The sequence below is a fragment of the Ipomoea nil genome, unplaced genomic scaffold (genome assembly GCF_001879475.1).
Source record: "Ipomoea nil cultivar Tokyo-kokei standard unplaced genomic scaffold, Asagao_1.1 scaffold0642, whole genome shotgun sequence".
In the NCBI taxonomy this organism is placed as follows: Eukaryota; Viridiplantae; Streptophyta; class Magnoliopsida; order Solanales; family Convolvulaceae; genus Ipomoea; species Ipomoea nil.
The window spans coordinates 5,158,970-5,175,976 of NW_017617070.1; the positions used below are offsets into that span (position 1 = coordinate 5,158,970).

The 17,007-nt window shown below is 35.4% G+C and overlaps 1 protein-coding gene across 1 annotated transcript; it reads left to right on the forward strand.

The window, feature by feature from the left end:
• Positions 1–14,207: 14,207 nt before the first annotated feature.
• LOC109174471 lies at positions 14,208–16,013 on the forward strand. Its single transcript, XM_019323708.1, has 3 exons — positions 14,208–14,754; positions 14,838–15,949; positions 15,996–16,013. The coding sequence occupies exons 1-3, from the start codon at positions 14,208–14,210 to the stop codon at positions 16,011–16,013; spliced, it is 1,677 nt and encodes a 558-aa protein (XP_019179253.1).
• The last annotated feature ends 994 nt before the right edge of the window (positions 16,014–17,007 follow it).

The following is a 17,007-nucleotide window of genomic DNA, read 5'->3' on the forward strand; positions in this document are numbered from 1 at the left end:
ATCCGGTTTTGAGTGTGTAAGTTTTGGGTCTTCACCCTTTTGACATAAAATTTTTTTCGGAATAAGGGTCAAATAGGCCATCGAACTGCACACGATAAAACAATTAGGCCATTGAACTTAAAAAATCAACAATTAGGTCCCTAAATTAATCAATTTCAAACAATTCTTCCAATTTGAAGGTTTCCAACAGATCAACAGGTCATCTCCCAAATTAATTATTTTTTTTAAATATAAATTTTAAAAATTAATTATTTTTAAATTAAATTAAATTTAAAAAAAAAAAAAAAAAAAAACTGGAATCCAGCCGGAGACGAACCAGTTTTTTTTTTTTTTTAAATTTAAATAATTAATTTTTAAAATTTAAATTTTAAAAAATAATTAATTTGGAAGGATAACCTGTTGACCTGTTGGAAACCTTCTAATTGAAAGAATTGTTTGAAATTAATTAGTTTAGGGACCCAATTGTTGGTTTTTTAAGTTGAGTGGCCTAATTGTTTTATTGTGTGCAGTTCGATGGCCTATTTGACCCTTATTCCAATTTTTTTCCTATACTATCCTGTTAGGATTGGCAAATTATTATGTGTAATATGGTCCACACAGCATAAAAAAAAAAAACATTTCAATTTATATCCTACACCACGGCACGCGTTGCACTATGCGCCCAGATGCAAAACGACGTCGTTTTAATTATTTTTTTTTTTGAAATTTCCCGCCCCAGTGAATGGCAGTAGTTTTTTCTTTAAAAAAAAAAAAAACCGATGTTCAAGAATGTACATAATGTTATACTAGAATACACATAATGTTATACATGAATGTACATAATTATATAACAAAATATACATACTCTTTTTAAAAGATATACACATAATCTAACATAATACATAATAAACATAAACTTTTAACATAATACACATCAACTCTTAACATAATACACACAAATTTTCTGATTCGGATGTACATAATTGTATAAAAAGAATGTACATAATTGTATAAAAAATACACATAACTGTATGAACCAATACACATAACGTTGTGAACAAATACACATAACGTTGTGAACAAATACACATAATCTCAGCAACTTCCTACTGCGCCTCCCAACACTACCCCAAAACGACACGACGTCGTTTTGGGAGGCGCGCGGCGCACAGTGCTATGTGCGCCGTGGTGTAGGATATAACGATTGTTTTTAATGCGCTAAAAGTATATTATTTGTATACTAATAAATGTACATTATAGTTGGGAATTCGATCCCCATCCATGTGAATGGAGCAAACCATTGGGTCAGTCCTCTATCACTTAGTGTGCTGACCGTTGGGACGGAGGATTAGTCTTCTGGTTTTCGGTTGGAGGGATACCTTTGGGCAACCAAAAAAAATATACATTATAAAAAATAATATATTTTTAATATTTAAATAATATATTTTTTCCAAATATAATGTATATTAATTGTGTACTAACTGTCCATTATCTGATACGGAGTAGTATACAAAATAATGTATTTTCCGTACTTAAATAATATAATTTCTATTTATGGTGTGGACACATAATAATGATTGGTTACAATTAGAATTTGTTTTGTAATTGTAAAATATATACAATTAGAATTAATCCAAACTTCTTAAAACAACCAACATTATTGGAGGTCCAAATCATGACCTCTATAATAAAGACAGTCACAACTCACAAGTGTCTTGTAAAATAATCTGTAGTTATCTTCCTTGAAAAAATTTTTTTTTTAAAAATTATACAATTGTACACTTTGTTCCACGTAAATGTCACTTATCCGTCTGATTAGAGAAAACAAGTTTTTTTTTTTTTAGAACAAAGCAGAATATATATTAAATATGGTCTGAAGACAAAATATTACGGATAAAGGAAGGAGGGTTTGAGAACTACTCCGAACAACCAAGCGTAGAAACGGACTGTTAGCTATAGCGTGAGCTGTCTGATTCGATGATCGTTTAGCAAAACTAACAAATACATGAGAAAATGTACTCAAATGGTGTTTAATATCATTGACAATCAAATGAAAAGAAGAATCTCCATTCGCATGTTTCAAACTTTGAACCACCTTTAGAGAGTCGGTTTCAATTTGTATGTTGTCCATATTCATGCTCTTGATCCAACTTGTGATTATTATTATTATTATTATTATTATTATTATTATTATTATTATTATTATTGTTATTATTGTTATTATAATATTTGTATAACCTATAGTTAGTAATATGTGGTTAGAATAAGTCTACTCTTTGTATCCTGTTAGATAGAAGTAGTTAGAGGTATACTCAGATATACACTCCTGTAATCTTATCGTTGAATTATGATTGGATTTGAATTCCCATCTGGTATCAGCCTAAACACGATCCTCCACCGCAAACCTTAAAGCTTCTCGGATTGCAACAGCCTCCGCTTCTCTTGGCGTAAAGTTTCCTCTCCAATGGACGTCTCTAGCAGCAACAAAGTCACCTTCTGCCACTAGTACAAAAACATCAATAAAATCGACTAATTTGCGTCCAAAGTGTAAAGAACTAATTCGACTAGAACTTTGGACGCCTAAAGTGTAATGCGGTGGCATTTTTGTAATTAAAAGGTCACTATATAAATATTTTTTTTTTATTCGCGTCCAAAGATCAGTACTTTGGACGCGAATAATAGAATCCCTTTAACCAAGCGCGTCCAAAGTGGCTAACTTTGGACGCGCCTTATTAATTTTATCCACACAATCCTAGCATCATATCATACCCACGCACCACCTTCCACAGCAGATCAGATCGCAGCACTCCATCCTCCACCGCACGCCGTCCATCGCCGTCGTCCGGCCCGTCCAGTCCATCACCAAACGCTTCCGCGCTGTTGCCGCCCAAGCTCCTCGCTGCTGCCGCCCAAGCTCGTTGCCGCTGCCGCCCAAGCTCGCCGCTGCTGACGCCCAAGCTCGACGCCGCTGCCGCAGCTACGCACGCCGTCGGGGAGCAGGTACGTAATTTATAAAAAAAAATTTGTTATTTTTTTTCGAAAATCTGTAATTATTTTAATTAGTTTTTGTTATTTGTTATTGTTGTTTATTTATTTTAAAATTTGTTGTGTATTATTGTATATATATTAGGCATTGTTGTGATTGATAGTTTAATAGAAAAAATTGTGTATTCTCATAGTAGCATTATAAGATTGTTTTTTTAGAGCATGATGGATGGATAGATGCTTTATGAAATATTGCATATTTTACAAACCATTATCTTTATCTTATCTTTGTTTTTTCATTGAAAAATTAATTATAATTTTTTTAATGAGATTTGTGTGGTATTGTATATGTATATAAAAATGTGTATGTGTATTATGTATTATTATTAGTTTAAATTAATTAATCTAGGTAATATTTTAAATTTAAAATTATTTAGTTAAAGCTTTAATTTGAACCTTTAAGTTATAACTTAAACTAACTCATTTATCATATCTTAAATGTTGTGTGATAATATATAGGAGATATGATCAGAGTTGGATGTATAAAAAACGCAATACACTTGAATATGTTCATGGGGTTCAAGAGTTTATTAAAATTGCCGAGGAATATGAACGTAAAATTGATGAAAATTATATAGTGTGTCCTTGTTATGATTGTAGAAATCTAAAAAAATTTCGTAGTTCTGAACAAATTAAGGATTTGATACATCGTGGTTTTAAGCTAGGATATGACCGGTGGGTATAGCATGGTGAAACTGTCCCTACTAGTAAGAGTACAAATCAAAGAGAATGTTGAAAGAATGTAGAGAAAGACCAAAGTAATGAAGATAATGTTGGAAATGATGGAGACAATGATCGGCTAGATGAATTGATGCGTGATATGCAAGGGGATTTGAATGAAATGCCTCAAGAGTTTGAAAGTTTTTTTGAGAGTTCTGGAAAACCTTTGTTTTCTGGATGTAGTAAATTTACAAAGTTATTAGCAGTGCTTAAATTGTATGCCGTAAAAGCAAAAAATAGGTGAAGTGATAAGAGTTTCACGGAGTTATTAGAGCTTTTAAAGGGCATGCTTCCTAATGAGAATGAACTTCCTTGTTCAACTTACGAGGCAAAGAAAATGTTATGTTCGTTGAGTATGGAGATTGAAAGGATCCATGCATGTCCAAACGACTGTATTTTGTATTGGAATCAATACAAAGACTTGCATGTGTGTCCGAAGTGTGGAGCATCGCGTTATAAACAAAATTGGATCAATGCAAAAAATTGGTCAAACATCTTAGAAACTTGCTGTAACAACCCAAAATTTTATTTTATAAATCCAATTTTAAGAAATTCCAAAATAGCCATTTTCACTCTATTAAAAATTTTTACAATCAATTGGTGTTTGAATAAAATTATTTTAGTCACAGTTTAAATTAATTCAACACCAAAATTTATCTTATTCAAAATTCCTAAAATCTCGGGTACTTCGCGTACTAAGTTTTAAATCGAGAAATTTATCTGAGTGAGACCGGGAGAATTCAAAAAGATTTTAAACAAGGGTTCATCTAATTAGCTTTTTGAGAAAATTCATTTTCAACCCCAAAGTATTCAAAGTTAGCATTTCTAGCCTTTGGACCATGAAGTATGGTGAACCACTAGCCTCCACATTTGTCTGATGCTTTAATTGAGAGCCAATAAGATTGTTCCTTTCATCAACCAATCATAAGAAGATCTTCTAGGGTTTTGGACCCTATAAAACTCACATCTTCCATCCTTAATTTCCTGATCTTCCCTACCTAGCAGCTCAGCAAGAAACCAAAGGAAAACATAGTAAGTGTTCTTAGGCCAATCTCATCCATTCTTTTTCCTTTAAGGTTTTCATCCTCCTTTGCTTCAATCTCTGAGTTTGGTTAGGTTTGGCTTGTGTTATTGTTAGTGGTGTCTAGATGGTGTTTGGTTTGGTGTTGAGTAGAATGGAGCCTGAGGTTCACACAAGGAAGAAGAACAAGAAGAAGATGCAACAAGAGGTATAACCACATGGATTCCTCTTTAAAATTTGGCTCTGTGAAGCCTTAATATTGAGTAGAAATGAGTAGAAACTATGAGATTTTGTTGTGTTTATGCTTAGAAGTGATCTAGAATTTGTTTGTGAGTCGTTTGAGATTGTTTTGGACTTGTTTGGTTGAGTTTTGCAGATGAGAAAACCTTCTGGTGCACACACAGTATACACCAGGTCAGAATCACGACCCTAGCCGCGGCCCATCAGGAGGGCCGCCGGCTAGAGCCGTAATAGCACGGGACTAGAGCACGGCTCTAGAGGAGGGCCGTCGCCTAGTCTCGGTGGAGTAGCGGGGTACATGGGGCGGACCATGAGGAGTCCCGCCCAGGTCCCTGACTTTGATTCTGAGAAGAATCTATGCAGTGGCCGGGCCCTTGTGGCTCAGCTACGTGTCGTTTCGGGCGGAGTGTTACGGGCCCTTATGGCTCGGCTATTCGTCTTGACGCACGTTTTGGCTTTGATTTCATTGAATTTGGATTAAAAACGAGTATGTTATGAAGGATTTTGTGAAGAATTGCTACACAGAGTATATATTTGCTAAGTTACTGTGTATGAAAAATTATTTGACTATGTGATCTGATGATGTTTTTATTGAGTAAAGAAGCATGATCATTTGAGAATATGATTTATTATGAAAGCATGACTAGATTGAGATATTTGATCAATGAGAAATGAAGCATATTTTGTTGATATAATGTATAGAATTTGCTATGTTGCAAACCGAGCATGGAATTTTATTCTTAAGTATTTCATGTTATTTTATACATGGTTTAGAAGCATGTTATAGGGCATTTTGACATTTCACATGTGTCATATTTCAAAAATGCATAAGGGACCAACGTGAGCCCAAGAACACTTTCAAAAATCATAAGCATGTGGTATATCGTTCTTTGATGCATTGAGAAGTAGTAGAGTTGTTGCATGCATGAGAATGATGCATGAGAGAGATATTTATGTATTATATATATATATATATATATATATATATATATATATATATATATATATATATATATATATATATATATATATATATATATATATATATATATATATATATGAAGTTTTGGAGGATACCGCTTGGACTATGTCCTCTCAGGAGATATTTATGGACATTGCGGTCCCAGTATATGTAACGCGGCGCATTCTCACGTTACGAGGTTGAAAACTGCCCGCCAGGCTTGGAATCCTGGTTAGGGGGTGTGCACACTAATAGTTCGATACTTGATTTCACAGAGTTTGAACCACGAGATTGGTTCCGTAGACGGTAGGAGATATTGGGTCGGATTTATGCCGTTCCCGATGGGGTAATTCATGCTTCGGTGAAACCCTAAGCCGTCTACGAGTATAGAGAAAGAAGAGAGTCAATAGAGACTCAAGAAAGAAAGTCAAAAGAGACTCCAGAGAAAAAAAAGAGAGTCAAAAGATACTCAAGAGAAAGAAAGAGAGTCAAGAGAGACTCAAGAAAGTAAGAAAGAGACCTCCACAAAAAGTACTCTATTTTTATAAAGAGTGTATGAACATATATATATATATATATATATATATATATATATATATATATATATATTATTGCACGAGATTGCATCTGAGTATGATTACATTATTGCACAAGATTGCATATGGGTATGAGTATATAGTTGCACGAGATTGCATATGAGTATGAGTATATAGTTGCACGAGATTGCATATGATTATAGCATTGCACGAGATTGCATATGAGTATGATTATAGCATTGCACAAGATTGCGTTTGAGTAAAGTACTGCATGAGAGTACATAATGAGAATGTTGATTTATAATCGTGTTGTTGTATTAAGAAGTCTTGTTTATCAAATTATGAGATGAGAATATGAAAGCATGAGAATACATGTTATATGGTTTATTAGTATGATCCTATCTGTAAGCATGAATTGCTTGTTAAGTTATTTGAGAAGTTTATATGCTAATGAATTTAAGTGAACAGTCTTTTATATATATATATATATATATATATATATATATATATATATATATATATATATATATATATGAGCATGTCAGCTGATATAATAGGGTGCAAGCATCTAGAAAGTACATGTTAGATCTAAAGATGATTCGATATGAGTTTATTGTTTATAAAGAAATCAAATGTTTTCAAAGTAAATGCTAGAATGCTTTACAGGGTTGAGTGTGGTTATACTTAGCTTCGTGCTAACGGGTGTTTTCTTATTTGTCTATGTGTTGCTTGCAAAACCCCTTTCAGGTGGGCCCAGCAATGAGAAGAGATTGAGTTAGCATAGCATCTTAGTTTGAGATATCTAAACTCTAGTTTTATTGATGATCATGTTATGAATTTTAGACTTTTTGACTCTATGTTTTTTTTAAGGATGATGTAGACTATTGGGGTGACATTTTTCCCCCTTACGTTTCCAGTATTTATTTTTGGATACCAGACTTTTATCTTATTTCTAGTTTTACCCCTTTAGCATGTGCAATCACCACGGAGTGATGGTTGTGGCGGTGACACTCCCACTAATTATCTTTTAGTTTTTCCGCTGCTTAGTGATGTTAATGACTGTTTAGAGTTTTAATTATGAGTTAGAAAAATGGGGTGTTACACTTGCGATCCGATTTAGATTACATTGACGTGGACCTAGAGGAGGCAATCTTCCATTATTTAGATGTGAATTTCATTCACGTCTTGTTTGAAGATGTTAAAGAAATGTTGACGATGAAATGGTTTGATGTGACCATATTATAAATATTTATAATGTTAGTATTTTTTTATAATGTTTTTATATTTAAAAACTTTTCTTTAGTATTTCATTTTTATTAATTATCTACATATGTTGTAGATGTCTTCATTGTATGCGCGACAGAATTGGAGTTATTACAATTGGATTTCTCTGTCCAAGGACTATTTCTAGGGACCGTGTAGTTGAGGATACTGATAAGGTCACAAGATATTTTATTCGTGCCCTGGGTCAACAGAGGGATCAAAACTTCATTTTAGCTCCACACCATCAAGAGTAAGAAAACTAAATTTATATTTTTAATTATTTATATAACTTAATTGAATTATTTGTGAATAACGTTTAACATATTTATTTAAATGGCGTAGAAATCATTGGATGCTTCTAGTTATTTGTGTTCAATCAAGAAAAGTCTATGTATTAGACTTCCGTGCATGTAAGCGCGAGTTGGAGATTAAGGCCACATTGAATGTGTAAGTATATATATATTGAGAATTATTAATCATTATTGTTTATAAATTATTTATGAGTGTATATTATAGGACATTTTGATCGATTGCAACTTTAGGAGGGAGAAGACCTAAAAACAATGATATCAAAATTAGAGTATTAATATTTTTTACAATTTTATTAGTAATTTTTTATTGTTTAACTTAATAATATATATACATAAAAACTCATATTTTGTAGTGTCTTCAACAATCGGGTAGTGTGGAGTGCGGGTATTATGTGATGAGATACATGTATGAAATATGCACTCTATATTCGGATTTTGAACATCTAGACACTGTATGTAAAATTTATTAAAACTAAATAGTTTTAAATTACACTTTATTAATGTTAAAACTAATTATTTGATTATTTTAAATTTTTGTAGGCATTTGATGGAAAGCATTACCCACAAGAGTAAATTGATGAGATTCGTGAGGTTTGGTCTAAATATTTTATTGAAGAATGTATATAAAGTTTTGAACTCTTATTTAGTTAATTTTAATGATGTATTGTTGGTACTTAGTTAGCTTATTACATGTATGTGTTGCGAACTTTAATTTGAAGTGTTGAGAACTTTGAAGTGCATGTTGATATTGTTGTGAATGTATGGATTAAAGTGCTAAAGTGTTGAAGTTTAGTTTACATATATGTTGAAAACTTTGAAGTGTTGATGTATGTTGTGAATTGAGTGTATTGAAGTTTAATTTAGTGCTAAAGTGTTGGTAATGATGTATGTATTGAAGTTTAGTTGAAAGCTTTGAAGTGGTAGTGGCTGTGACTGCATGTACAGAATGTGAATAATATTTTTTGTACAGGAAGAAACTGGAATTTTTATCAAATTAAATAAATATAAAAAAAAATAATTCGCGTCCAAAGTTGAAGAACTTTGGACGCGAATTATCATTTTTAAAATCAAAACGTTACCTTTGCGTGTAGGTAATATTTTGTTTTTAAAAATGATAATTCGCATCCAAAGTTCTTCAACTTTGGACGCGAATTATCATTTTTCGCGTCCAAAGTTACTTTGGACACTGATTGTTTATACAATCAGCGTCTCCTACATACGCGTCCAAGCAACTTTGGACGCGTATTAGCCTTAACTTTGGACGCGAATGACTGTTTTTCTACTAGTGTGCATCTTTAATTATACTGTCGAACCCCATGGTATTATTGTTCTTGTCGATCGCTGCGTCAACATTCATCTTGAGGGTGCTTTGTCGTGGTTTCTCCTATCCAACAAAAGCCTGTTGTTCATTCTTCCTCGTGCTCGGAAATGCTGCCTTGAGCCATTCATTTAGAAAAGTTCTAGTCTTAATCAGCACCGCTACAGCAGACGTAAGATTCCTTGCATTCCAAACATTTTCATTCCTTTGCTTCCACAATTCCCAACAGGTTGTAACAAATATAGGTAGATTGGCAGCATTGAGAATATTTGAATTAACAATGAACCAATCCTTGATATTATGCGTAGATGATTGAAGGCTGGAAATTAAACTTCAAAAGATTCCATACTTGCTTAGCATAGACACACTCCACAAATAAATGCCAGATGGATTCCTGACTCAGATTGCACACAAGGGGCAGACACCATCACAATTCACCTCTCTTTTAATGAGCAAGTTGTGACAACCCAAAATTTAAATTTCATAAATCTGGTTTTAAGAGAAATCCAAAATAGCCAATTTTCACTCCATAATTTTTTTTTTTTTTTTTGCGATGAAATCGGTGTTTGAATGAATTATTTTGAGCCACTTTTAAGTAAATTCAACACCGGGACTTATTTTAAATCTAAAATCCTAGATTTTCGGGTACATTGCGTGCCAAGTTTTGAACTGAGAAACCTATCTGAGTGAAACCGGGAGAATTTTGAGAAGCCTAAACCAAGTGTTTATCTATAAATTATTTTGGAAAAATTCCGTTTTCAACCCCAAATTATTTTAAATAGTAATCCTAGCCTTTGGTTCATGTAGCATGGTAGACCACAAGAATCCATCTTTGTTTGATGCTTTATAGAATCAACCAAAATTAACACTTTGCCACCAACCAATCATTGTTGTTCCTCCTAGGGTTTTGCACCCTATAAAAACCATGATATCTCTCCATTGTTTCTTGATCTCATTTTTCCATTGCCTCTCCATTTTCTGAGCTCTGTAGAAGAAAGAAAGCAAAGGCAGTAAGATTTCATCTCATCCCTTCATCTCTTTATCCTTAAGATTTCCATCCTAGCCTTCAATCTCTGATATCTTTTCTTAGGCAGTGTATATGTTGTTTGTGTTGGTTTGATGTGTTTAAGAGGTGAAAGAAGTGGTGTTTGAGTAGAATGGAGGCTGAGATTCACACAAGGAAGAAGAACAAGAAGAAGAGGCAACAAGAGGTATAATCCATGGACTCCAAAGTTATTTTCAAGACTCTGTGAAGTCTTTTGATGTGTAGAAATGAGTAGAAATGCTAGATTTTGAAGTATTTGAGCTATTAAGTGATCTATTACTTGTCTATGATGTGTTGTTGATGTTTTGGATGAGTTAGATTTGTCTGAGAAATTTTTGCAGATGAAAAGAAGGTTTCTGGTGCACAGATAGTGTGCACCAGTGGGCATAGCGGATCCAGCCAACGGCCCACAGAGGGGACCGTTGGCTAGGGCCGTGACTAGCCGGGCCTAAGGAACGGCCTTAGGAGGGGGTCGTTGCCTAGAGCCGGCATTTGAGCGGTCTGAGGGGCAGGCCTAGTTGAGCCCCGCCCCAATATCCGTTGAGTGCTTCCAGTGCAGTGGCCGAACCCTTGTGGCTCAGCTACGTGTCGTTTCGGACGGGGTGTCATTGACCCCGGGGCCGTGTTGACGCACGTTTTGGCTTTGATTTTGTTAAGTTTGGAGAAGATTTGAGCCTCTTATGCTTGTTTTTGTACAAGGAATTGTTGCAGAAGTATTTGGTTTTACTCCCAGTATTTGAACTTGTGAGCTATCAAACTTTATTTATTTTATTTGTTGATCATGTCATAGTATGATTGTTGAATAGAGAAGCATGAGCCTAAATGGTTGATTTTAGCTAGCAAAGCATGCCTAAAGTGGTTATTATAAATTGTTGAAGTTCCCTGCCAAGTTCCTAATTTTGAACATGTTTATTCGAGAGTATTTTTGAGTTCCAATAGCATATAGGCGGCAAGGGGGCGCCTGGCGCCTAGGCGCCGTTTTTTATTTTTTATTTTTTATTTTTTTTTTATTTTTTTAATTAAAAATTAAAAATTTTTAAAATTTAGTAATAAAACATAAGGTTTCCATAGTTATTTCTCAAAAACTATTTACGAAAGTGATTGTAAAATTGTTCAAAAGATTGTTTAAACCGTCTAAATACATAAAAAACTAAAATTAAGAGCTAAAGAAGTATTTTTTTGAGAAATTAGTGGACCAAAGGCAGTTTGCGGTGGATAGATCTCGAAAAAATACGCGATTTGAAAAAAAATTGTCCAAAACGAACAACCGAGTCAAAAGTTATGCCTTCCCGAACTTTTCGCAATTTAAAACGCAATATATATATATATATATATATATATATATATATATATATATATATATATATATATATTAAACCGCCGGTTCAGCCGGCTAGGCGGCCGCCTAGACGGCCGGCCGCGGAGGAGGCCGATTCCGGCCTTCTTCGCAGCGGCGGCCGGGCGCCTAGCACCTAGGCGCTAATTTATCGGTGCGATTTTTGCAACCATGGTTATGAGTTTCAAGCATGATTTATTGGTTTTGATTGAGTTTCACAGTGAATAGAAAGTAAAAGCATATCTTTACAGTAAATGCCATTTTGAGCATATCATGTTTTAAAAGTGCATAATAAGTAGCCAATGTGAGCCTAAGTATTATTTTCTTACAAACTCATATCTATTGTAGAGAGTTATTATCTTGTCATATTGAGATTGAGTTGAGAAGTTATGTGCATATTTGCATAAGAAAAGTGTTGCATATTGAGATGCTTGAGTGATATATTTATATATATCTATTGTGAGGAAAACCTTGTTTTGGAGGACCCGTTTGGACTATGTCCTTTATGAGTAAAAGAGAAAGCAACGGACATTGCGATCCGATATCATGTAACGCGGCGTATTCTCACGTTACGAGGTTGGAAATTGCCCGCCAGTCTTGGAATCCTGGTCAGGGGGTGTGCACGCTGATAGTTCGATACCTGATTCCAAGAGTTTGAGTTTGGAACCACGAGATTGGTTCTGTGGGCGGGATGAGAGATTGGCCAGCTAGACGTCGTGCCCAATGTGTCCATTCACATTATGGTGAAGCTCGGCCTCGCCCACGAGTAAAGAGAAAGCAAGTCATCACGGCTCTAAGAAAGCGAGTCATTGAGACTCTAAGAAAGCAAGTCAACATGACTCTAAGAAAGAGAGTCAACATGACTCTAAGAAAGCGAGTCAACACGACTCTAAGAAAGCTAGTCTTTGAGACTCTAAGAAAAGAAGAGCAAAGCGAGTCATTTTTTGCTCTAAGAAACCTCCACAGAAAAAGTATTCCTTTTACAAAAGAGTGTATATGTATATATATATATATATATATATATATATATATATATATATATATATATATATATATATATATATACTTATTATATATCTTGCACGAGATTGCATGATTAGTAGCATGAGATTGCTTATGAGTTATTTGATAGCATGAGTTTGCTTATGAGTTATATATCTTGCACGAGATTGCATGATTAGTAGCATGAGATTGCTTATGAGTTATTTGATAGCATGAGTTTGCTTATGAGTTATATATCTTGCATGAGATTGCATGATTAGTATTAGTAGCACGAGATTGCTTATGAGATATATGCCCTGCACAACATTGCATGAGTAGTAGCACGAGATTTCTTATATATATGTTTTGCACTAGATTGCATGAGTAGTAGCACGAGATTGCTTATATATATCTTGCACTAGATTGCATTAGTTGCCTATGAGTTATACGCCTTGCACTAGATTGCATGATTGATAGTATGAGCTTGCAGTGAGTTATGTGTCTTTCAAGAGAATGCATGATAAGTATATGATAGCATATGAATGCTTGTTTGAGTTATATATGAGAAAACATGAGTTTATTGAGTAATTGAGAAGCTTAGTTTGTTCATGAGATGAGAATGTGATAAGTTGTTTATTGAATAAGTATGCCTATATGAGTATTAGGTTGCAAGCATCTAGAAGTTTATGCCAAGTATGTCTAAGTGTATAGCATAGTTATCATGGCGTCGCCTAGGCGACGCCTTGGCGTCCTGTCGGTGGAGACAGGACGCCTGGAGGGCTCGACTCGCCTGAAAGGGGCGAGTCGAGCTATGGCATCGCCATGGCGTCCCAGGCGACGCCATGGACGCCAATCCGTCGTCCAACCCGCAAACCCGGCCCATTTTTGGTTTTTATTTTTTTTAAATTTTTTTAAAAGTTAAGTAACAACTAATAAGAAAAAAAACCCTAAGATAAGAAATAGAAAGTGCGAGACTTAGTCAAAAACGCAAGAAGCTGCTGCGACTCTACGACCTTAGTCAGAAACGGAAGAAGCTGTAAGTCTGCGACAGTGCAACTCCGAGACGCCGACCCTCCCTCCCTCCATTGCCGTCGCCCACGGACCACCGCCATCGCCGGACCACTGCCGTCGCCGGACCACCGCGAGCTGTGAGTTGTTTCCTGATTTCTTGTTTCTTCTTCGCTGTTCGTCACTTCGTCGATTTTTCTTCTTCTTTTTTTTTTTTGTTTGTTTTCTCTTTGTTTTCATTTGTAGTGGCTTTATATACCAAAGAAATGAGTCAAATGACTTTGTTTGGTATTTAAGCCATTAATGGCCTTATGGCCACGTAGCGGCAGTGAGCAGAGGCAGTGCTCACTGCCTACCACTTGGTCAATTACTTTATTTATTTATTTTTTTTTTAAAAAAATTGTACATTGTTTCATGATTGGACAGTAGGATTACAGTCAATTATGGCTGCAAATTCGAAAAATGAGAGCTATGATCCATCTACCGACCCTAAGAGGAAAGCTAAGTCAAATGATCCGGGATGGAAGTATGGTTTTTGGCCGGACTTGGCAAACAAAGATTTAGTCGAATGTTCACTTTGCCACAAACAAATGCATTCGGGAATCAAAAGACTAAAACAAAACTTGGCGGCGGGTTACGGAGATGTTGCTAAATGCCCCAAAACAACTACGGAGATTATGAGGGAAATGCAACAATATATGCAAGGCACATCAAGAATGAAGAGATCAAGGGTGGTCTTGGATGATAATGTGGATGATGATGTGCAAGAATTGGCAAGGGAAGAAACACAACCATCATCTCACGATTCCGTTACTTATCCAAGTTCCGGGACGGCTAGTAAGAGAAAACAAACCATTTTGAGATTTGCAGAACCGCAACCGAGAGTAGGAAAACAAACTCAATCAGTTGCATCACTACTTAGAAAGACCCCTGAAAAAGTAGTTGATGAGAGGCATTCCAAGGGTCCTACTCAAAGAACAATTGAGGCTTGTACGAAGAGTAAGGAAGAACCAAAGAGGACAATGCTACATATAGTAGATTTTTTTATGAGAATGGCATACCATTTAATGCAGCTAATTCAAGAAGCTTTGAAGTAATGGTTGAATCAATTGGACAATGGGGGTCAGGATTGAAGCCTCCTAGCTTTCATGAGTTACGAGTACCCCTCCTTTTGGACTCAAAGCAAGCGACTGATAAGTTGAAAGAAAGACATAAACTTGCTTGGAAGCAATACGGGTGCACACTCATGTCTGATGGGTGGACCGATAAGAGAGGTAGACATTTGATTAATTTTCTTGTGAATAGTCCCGAGGGGACTTTTTTCTTGGAGTCGGTTGATGCATCGAGTGAGTCACACGATGCAAGAATGTTACCTGGATTGTTGGAGCAAAAAGTTGAAGAAGTTGGAAAAGAAAATGTTGTTCAAATAGTGACCGACAATGGAGCAAACTATAAAGCCGCGGGAAAACTTTTGGAGGAGAGGATTCGGACATTATTTTGGACTCCTTGTGCAGCACACTGTCTTGACCTCATGCTAGAGGACATTGGGAAGATGACAGAGTTCAAGTCCAAGATTGCAAGTGGTAGAAATATTACCACTTTTATTTATAGACATGGGCAAATCCTTAGTGCCATGAGAGAACATACGGGTGGGCAAGATCTTGTAAGAGCTGGAGCTACCCGATTCGCCACAGCATTCCTCACTTTACAGAGTTTGTACAAGCACAGAAATGCTTTGAGAGCTCTATTTGTTAGTGATAATTGGGTTCGCTCAAAATTATCCAACACCGAAGCGGGTAAAAAGGTGTGTGAGATCGTGATGTCGTATAGATTTTGGATTGCGGTTGAGGATTTCTTGAGAGCACCACATCCCATTTTGAGTGTGTTGAGGATCGTTGATGCTGATAGTACTCCAGCTATGCCCGAGTTTACGATGGCTATGTTGGCTGCTAAGAAAAAACTCAATGAATCATTTGCAAGCAAGCCAAGGTTGTTGGGAAAGTTGATGGCTATTGTAGAACGGAGATGGGATGATCAGATGGGAGTGGATTTATATGGAGCCGCCTTATTTTTAAATCCTTCTAAATACTTTGACCTTAAGGCGACGGATAGTACATGTGCTCGTAAGCAACGAGCCATGTTCAATACAATACTTCATAAGATGATTGACGATGATGACTTGCAAGTGAAGATCAGCAATCAAGCATATAACTATGATAACATGAGGAAAGACTTTGGAATGCCATTAGCAGTCAAGCAACAAAAAGCAAAGACTCCTCGTAAGTAATACTATCATACTAAGTAAATAACTACTAAGACACTAAGTACAAAGTATATTAAATATGATAAATCTTAAACTTATTTTGTAGTTGATTGGTGGAATGCTTTTGGTGGACTTAGCATTGAGCTTCAAACACTAGCAATGCGCATCACAAGCCTTTGTTGTTCATCTTCCGGTTGTGAGCGCAATTGGAGCACATTTGAATTTGTAAGTATAGTTTTCCTAATTAGTAAATAGTATTATAGAATAATTTATCTAAAATTTTAATACATGAATTTTAAACTTGTTTATGTTTCTACTTTTACTTTTTTAGATCCATACAAAGAAAAAAAACCGCTTAGAACATAAGAGATTGAACGACTTGGTCTATGTTCAATACAATCGTAAAATTGCAAGTAGGTTTCAAAAGATGCGTGAAGAAGGCTCCAACTTTAATCCATTGGTCTTAGAAGAGTTCCAATGGGACAATGAATGGATTAATGGTGGTGAATCTAGTGATGATGTTCATCCCGGGGGTGATCTTTCATGGAGGCATGTTGATGAAGCAATTGGTGCATCGAACAATCTTGAGGGCTCTCATCTTTCTACAAGAGCTCACGCAGGGGAGGGTTCACGTGCACAAGTGTTGAGCTATTCACAAAGCCGCAATGCTTCTACTAGTACTCCTTCTAGTTCTAGGATAGATGAGGAAGAACAAAATGAAGAAGAACATTTTCCTAATGATGATGAGGACATTGAAGATGATGATGATGTTCAAGATGATGATGAAGTGGGAAATGAAGATAGTAATGATGGCAATGAGGGAGAAACAAATATTGATGACTTCTTGATGGACCTTTGAGACTTTTAATTTGGATATTGTTGTCTTGTTGATTATTCTAGTATTCTACTTGTGTAGTTGTGTTACTTGTGTGTTATGTAGTTGGTAACTTGGTACCTTAATATGTTGAATGCTTGAATAC

What these genes read in the sequence shown, in the direction of transcription:
- LOC109174471 (XM_019323708.1), top strand. Translation starts at nt 14,208, where the DNA reads ATGGCTGCAAATTCGAAAAATGAGAGCTATGATCCATCTACCGACCCT. An exon ending in TCAAAGAACAATTGAGGCTT is followed by an intron (nt 14,755 to 14,837) that starts GTACGAAGAGTA and finishes CATTTAATGCAG; the next exon opens with CTAATTCAAGAAGCTTTGAA.